Source organism: Myotis brandtii, unplaced genomic scaffold (assembly GCF_000412655.1).
Source record: "Myotis brandtii unplaced genomic scaffold, ASM41265v1 scaffold708, whole genome shotgun sequence".
Lineage (NCBI taxonomy): Eukaryota > Metazoa > Chordata > Mammalia > Chiroptera > Vespertilionidae > Myotis > Myotis brandtii.
This window is the reverse complement of record NW_005370777.1, coordinates 1,908,301-1,914,300: the sequence shown is the minus strand read 5'-3', so window position 1 is coordinate 1,914,300 and position 6,000 is coordinate 1,908,301. Positions and strand designations below refer to the sequence as shown.

Sequence of the window (6,000 nt, the reverse complement as noted above, 5' to 3'; positions counted from 1 at the left end):
CAGCCCCTCCCCCCCCCTGGCCCCCCCCCCCCCAATCAGGGGCAGGGCCAGCCAGTCAACTGCCTGCCGCCCTTCCCCCGCAGGCCCCTGAGCCCCTGATGGGCCCCCACCACCCCAATCAGCCCATGGCCCCTCCCCTCAGCCAGCTCTGCCCCTGATCTCACACACACACACACATACACACCAATACCAATCAGGTGGGGCTGGCTGGTCAACCTCCCCTAGCCGCTGACCCCTCATCGGTCCCCGTCCCCCCCGCCTCCCCCCCACCTTCATTTGGGGGCTGGGCCTGCTGGCCAATCGCCCACCGTCTCCTCCTCCAATTGGGGCTGGGCCAGCCGGACCCCATCCATTCACGAATTTGTGCACTGGGCCTCTAGTCAATATATATTAAACTACATGTTGGTTGGTATACAGACTATTCCTTTTTCTCCCCCAGCTATATGGAGGTTTAGTTTACAAAATTATATATATTTAAGGTGTGTAACTTGATGTTTTGATATATATAATCATTGTGAAATGATCACCATAATCAAACTAATTAATATATCCATCACCTCACATAATTTTCTTTTGTGTGGTGAAAGCACTTAAGGTTTAACTTCTTACCAAATTTGAAGTATATAATACAGTATCATTAACCTATGACCCATGTTATGCATTAGATTTCCAGAACTTACCCATCTTGAAATTTTATACCTTCTGACCAACATCTTCCCATTTCCCCCTCTGTAGCTGTTCATCTCAGGACTACTTATATAACATTTTGAGTTATGTGTTGTTTCTAAAAATATACATTGTCATTTTATTCATCTTACAGAAATCAGGAGAAGACATACAGCTGGTTTAAAACAAAAAATAAAAGCAATTTTTTTGCTTTAAATCAGGGGTCCTCGAACTTTTTTTGTTTGTTTGTTTTAAAAATATTTTATTGATTTTCTACAGAGAAGAAGGGAGAGGGATAGTGAGTTAGAAACATCGATGAGAGAGAAACATCGATCAGCCGCCTCCTGCACATCTCCTACTGGGGATGTGCCCGCAACCAAGGTACATGCCCCTGACCGGAACCGAACCCGGGACCCTTCAGTCCGCAGGCCGATGCTCTATCCACTGAGCCAAACCGGTCAGGGCCTCAAACTTTTTAAACAGGGGGCCAGTTCACTGTCCCTCAGACCGTTGGAGGGCCGGACTATAGTTTAAAAAAACAAAAAAAAAACTGAACAAATTCCTATGCATACTGCACATATCTTATTTTGAAGTAAAAAAACAAAACGGGAACAAATACAGTATTTGTATTTGCATGTGGCCCGCGGGCCGTAGTTTGAGGACCCCTGCTTTAAATTGTCATTGACATTGAAGTGTTGAGAATTATTTTAGCCCATCTAAAGTGTCAGCTATGCACCAAAAGGCTGCCAGTTCAATTTCTGGTCAGAGAACAAACCTGGGTTGCAGGTTCAATCTGGTCGGGGCAAGTATAGAGGACAATGAATCAATGTTTCTCTCTCACATTGATGTTTCTCTCTTTCTCCCTTCCTCTGTCTAAAGCATGTCCTCAGATGAGGGTTAAACAAAAAGTTTATATTCAATTTTACTTTGCCATCTAATTGTTATAATTTGTTACACAGTTTTCATAAAATGTGGTTCAACACTAAATTTACACAATTATATATATTTCCAGACGTATTCATCTTGCGTAACTGAAGTTTTGTATCTTCTGACCAACATTATGCCAAACACATTTACATTTTTATTTTTTATTTTTATTTTTTAATATATTTTATTGATTTTTTTACAGAGAGGAAGGGAGAGGGATAGAGAGTTAGAAACATCGATGAGAGAGAAACATCGATCAGCTGCCTCCTACACACCTCCCACTGGGGATGTACCCGCAACCAAGGTACATGCCCTTGACTGGAATCGAACCTGGGACCCTTCAGTCCGCAGGCCGACGCTCTATCCACTGAGCCAAACCGGTTAGGGCCACATTTACATTTTTAAAAGTGATTTATAGGTCTAGCTGGTTTGGCTCAGTGGATAGAGCGTCGGCCTGTGGACTGAAGGGTCCTGGGTTTGATTCCGGTCAAGGGCACATGCCTGGGTTATGGGCTGGATCCCCAGCAGGAGGCAGCCAATCAATGATTCTCTCTCATCATTGATGTTTCTCTCTCTCTCTCCCTCTCCCTTCTCTGAAATCAGTAAAAATATATTTTTAAAAAATGGATTTATAGTACTTTTCCCATAACTGGATGGCTATTTTTGTTGTTGTTTAATATGTTTTTATTGATTTTTCTTAGAAAGAGAGGAAGGGAGAGGGATAGAAAGATAGAAACATCAATGAGAGAGAAACATCCATTGGCAGCCTCCTGCACACCCCCAATGGGGTAACAAGCCTGCATGTGCCCTGACCGGGGAATTGAACTGGAGGACCTCTTGGTTCATGGGTTAGTGCTCAACCACTAAGCCACTCTGGTTGGGCAAGTTGTTAAATTAATCCCAGTAATTTAGATGAGTACAATCATTTAATAAAAAATAGATTTTCTATAAAGGCAAGTACTATTATGTAGTACTGGAGAAAATATACAAATTCTAAAACTTTTGAGGCAAAAATACTCAGTCCTATCTGGTTCTTCAGTAGGTTATCTAAAAGGACCTATATCAATCTACTATGTATCCCATGCTATAAAGGAAACATTGTTGTAATTTTGTGTTAAAATACTATGAAAATATATTTTTATAAAATAATTCATTATACAACTCTGGCCAGATGGCTCAGTTGGCTGGAGTCCATACACCAAAAGGTTGAGGGTTTGATTCCCAGGTAGGGGTGCATATGGGAGGCAGCCAATTGATGTTCCTCTTCCTCCCCTTTCTCTCTAAAACTATAAAAACATCCTCAGGCAAAGGTTAAAAACAAAGAATTATTTAAAAAAGAATTCATTTTTCATTTTTAAGCACTTAAATAATTAGAAAGAATGAAAGTAACATTTTAATGTTGCTAAAGATAATGTCTGAGCTTGTCTTAAATAAGACAATATAACCTTTCACAGGGGTCGCCTAAGACCATCCTGCATATCAGATATTTACATTACGATTCATAACAGTAGCAACATTACAGTTATGAAGTAGCAACAAAAATAATTTTATGGTTGGGTCACAACATGAGGAACTGTATTTAAAGGGCCAGAAGGTTGAGAACCACTGTACTAAAGCGAGTTCTGCCTTAATACAGGAACAACCAGGAAGCTATATGAGAAAAAGCTGTTGAAATTGAGGGAACAAGGAACAGACTCAAGATCTTCTACTCCTTTCCCAACAATTTCTTCTTCAGCAGAAAATACAAGACAGAATGGAAGTAATGATTCTGACAGATACAGTGACAACGAAGAAGGTAAAGTTTTAAATGATGTTAATCAAATATATGTGATTTTTTTTCAGACTCATAAGATACAGTAACCATGCAGATGATAAAATTTAAGATATTACCAAGACATGTCATTTTTTTTCATACTGTATCATTAATTTTCCAAGTAATTTGATTTAAATAGCTTTTGTTGAAAACTCTAAGAAACAGAAAAATACAAGTGTCTAATTTTCTGTCACCTAAAATTACCTAAGTACCTGTGTCTTTTTTGCTTCAAATCTCATTTTTCTCAGAGAATAAAATATTACAAATAAAGACAAAGTTCCCCCACTTAGCCCTTTCCAAGTATCATCTACATAGAAATAATCACTGACATTAGTTTTATGCTTATCTTTCCAGCCCATTTTAAAATGTTTTTTTATATGCATCTAATACATGCTATTACTTTGTACTTTAAAAGATCTATATAAATGATATCATGCTAAATCTTGTCACTTTTCTTTATTCTGTTATACTACCAAGATCTCACTTATCACGTCTGTTTTATTCCTTATAATTAATACATAGCAGTAGTGTTTACATATGGCATGTTTTTTCTGTTCTCTATAGGCATTTTAAATTGACAGTTTTTGCTAGATAATCTGATTTCAAGGCAACTTCAGAGCAGATATTTTAGTGGACTATTTTAAGAAAATTTGACCATATATTTAAATATTTTTGAAAATAGTACAAGAAATAAATGACCTTTTAAAATTTATTATAAGAACAAGTTTATATTTATAAATGTTCAATTCATTTATATGACTTGTTTTATAATTTCATGATTAATTAATTTGACCCAAATTACTTATATCTCTTAAGCATTGCCTGCAAGGGCATAGTTTGTCAAATTGGTTGTTCCAAGTATGAAATATAGAGCCTTTTCCTTCAACAGCACTATGTTAGCAAAGAGGCAAAGAATAAAATCAGCTTAAACACAAGTAATGCTTAAACTTCCTGCCTCTTTTGCCTCTACAGGAAAGAAGAAAGAACACAAGAAAGTGAAGTCCACTAGGGATTTTGTTCCTTTTTCTGAACTTCCAACTACTCCCTCTGGTGGATTTTTTCAGGGTATTTCTTTTCCTGAAATCTCCCCCCGTCCTCCTTTGGGCAGGACTGAACTACAGGCAGCTAAGAAAGTGCATTCTTCTAAGGGAGACCCACCTAGGGAACCTCTTATTGCCACAACCTTGCCTGGCAGGGAACAGTTGCACAAGTTAGCCTCTGGAGGGAATTTGTTTATTTCCTCCAGTTCTAGCCATGATAGATGTTTAGAGAAAAGTTCTTCGACATCTTCTCAGCATGAACTCGCTGCCATGTTGGTCTCTGCTGCAGCTTCTCCTTCACTGATTAAAGAAACCACCACTACTTGCTATAAAGACATAGGAAATATTTACTGTGGAGAGAAAAGTGGAATTCAACCATTTTGTACTGAGAGGTCCCATGGTTCAAGTCAGTCGATTCTGTCCAGTAAAAGGAAAACACTAGAAGAGTCTGAGAGATCACAAGTAATTTCTCCACCACTTGCTCAGGCAATCAGAGATTATGTCGATTCTCTGTTGGTCCAGAGTGGGGTTGGTAGTTTGCCTGGAACTTCTAACACTACACCCTCACTGGATATAGAAAACATATGGAAGAGAATTGATCAATCTAATTTTCAAGAAATTGAATCTCTGTCTCCTCCACGAAAATTGCCTAGACTGAGTAAAAAGTTAGGAGAGGAAAAGGATTCAGGTTCCTTTGTGGAATTTCAAAATATACGTGGATCTGAATCCATGTCTTCTTTTGCTACAACTGTTGTCTCTCACTCACTTGCTACCTTAGGCATAGAGATGTCTAAGCAATCACAGCATGATAAAGTAGATGCCTCAGAACTATCTTTTCCTTTCCACGAATCTATTCTAAAAGTAATTGAAGAGGAGTGGCAGCAAATTGACAGGCAGCTGCCTTCATTGGCATGCAAGTATCCAATATCTTCCAAAGAGGCAACACAGATATTATCAGTTCCAAAAGTAGATGATGAAATCCTGGAGTTTATTTCTGAAACCACTCCACCAGCAGGTATTCAGGTAGCTTCAACTGATAAACAGTTGGACTCAGCACTTTGTAGAGCATATGAAGCTGCAGCATCAGCATTGCAGGTTGCAACCCATACCGCCTTTGTAGTTCGGGCTATGCAGGCTGACATTAGTCAGGCTGCACAAATTCTTAGCTCAGATCCTAGTGATAGCCACCAGGCACTTGGGATTCTGAGCAAAACATATGATGCAGCCTCATTTCTTTGTGAAGCTGCATTTGATGAAGTAAAGATGGCTGCCCATACCATGGGATCTTCCACTTTAGGTCGCCGTTATCTCTGGTTGAAGGATTGCAAAATTAATCCAGCTTCTAAGAATAAGCTGGCTGTTACTCCCTTTAAAGGTGGAACATTATTTGGAGGAGAAGTATACAAAGTAATAAAAAAGCGTGGAAATAAACACTAATAAAGTTAAAAATAAAGACACCCATTTTATCTTTGATATAGGGAACTTAGCAGATTTTCTAGGAATTTTAAGTACTTTTAAATAAAAATTTTAAGGTCTTTTTAGTTTCTAGATGGG

The 6,000-nt window shown here is 38.7% G+C and overlaps 1 protein-coding gene across 1 annotated transcript in view; it reads left to right on the top strand.

The window, feature by feature from the left end:
• Nucleotides 1-6,000, top strand: part of TMPO (thymopoietin) — a 28,301-nt gene that overhangs the window by 8,316 nt on the left and 13,985 nt on the right. The window contains exons 3-4 of the mRNA XM_014530030.1: nt 3,230-3,388; nt 4,379-4,471. Of these exons, the coding sequence (XP_014385516.1) occupies nt 3,230-3,388; nt 4,379-4,471 (252 nt within the window). The remainder of the gene's footprint in view (nt 1-3,229; nt 3,389-4,378; nt 4,472-6,000) is intronic.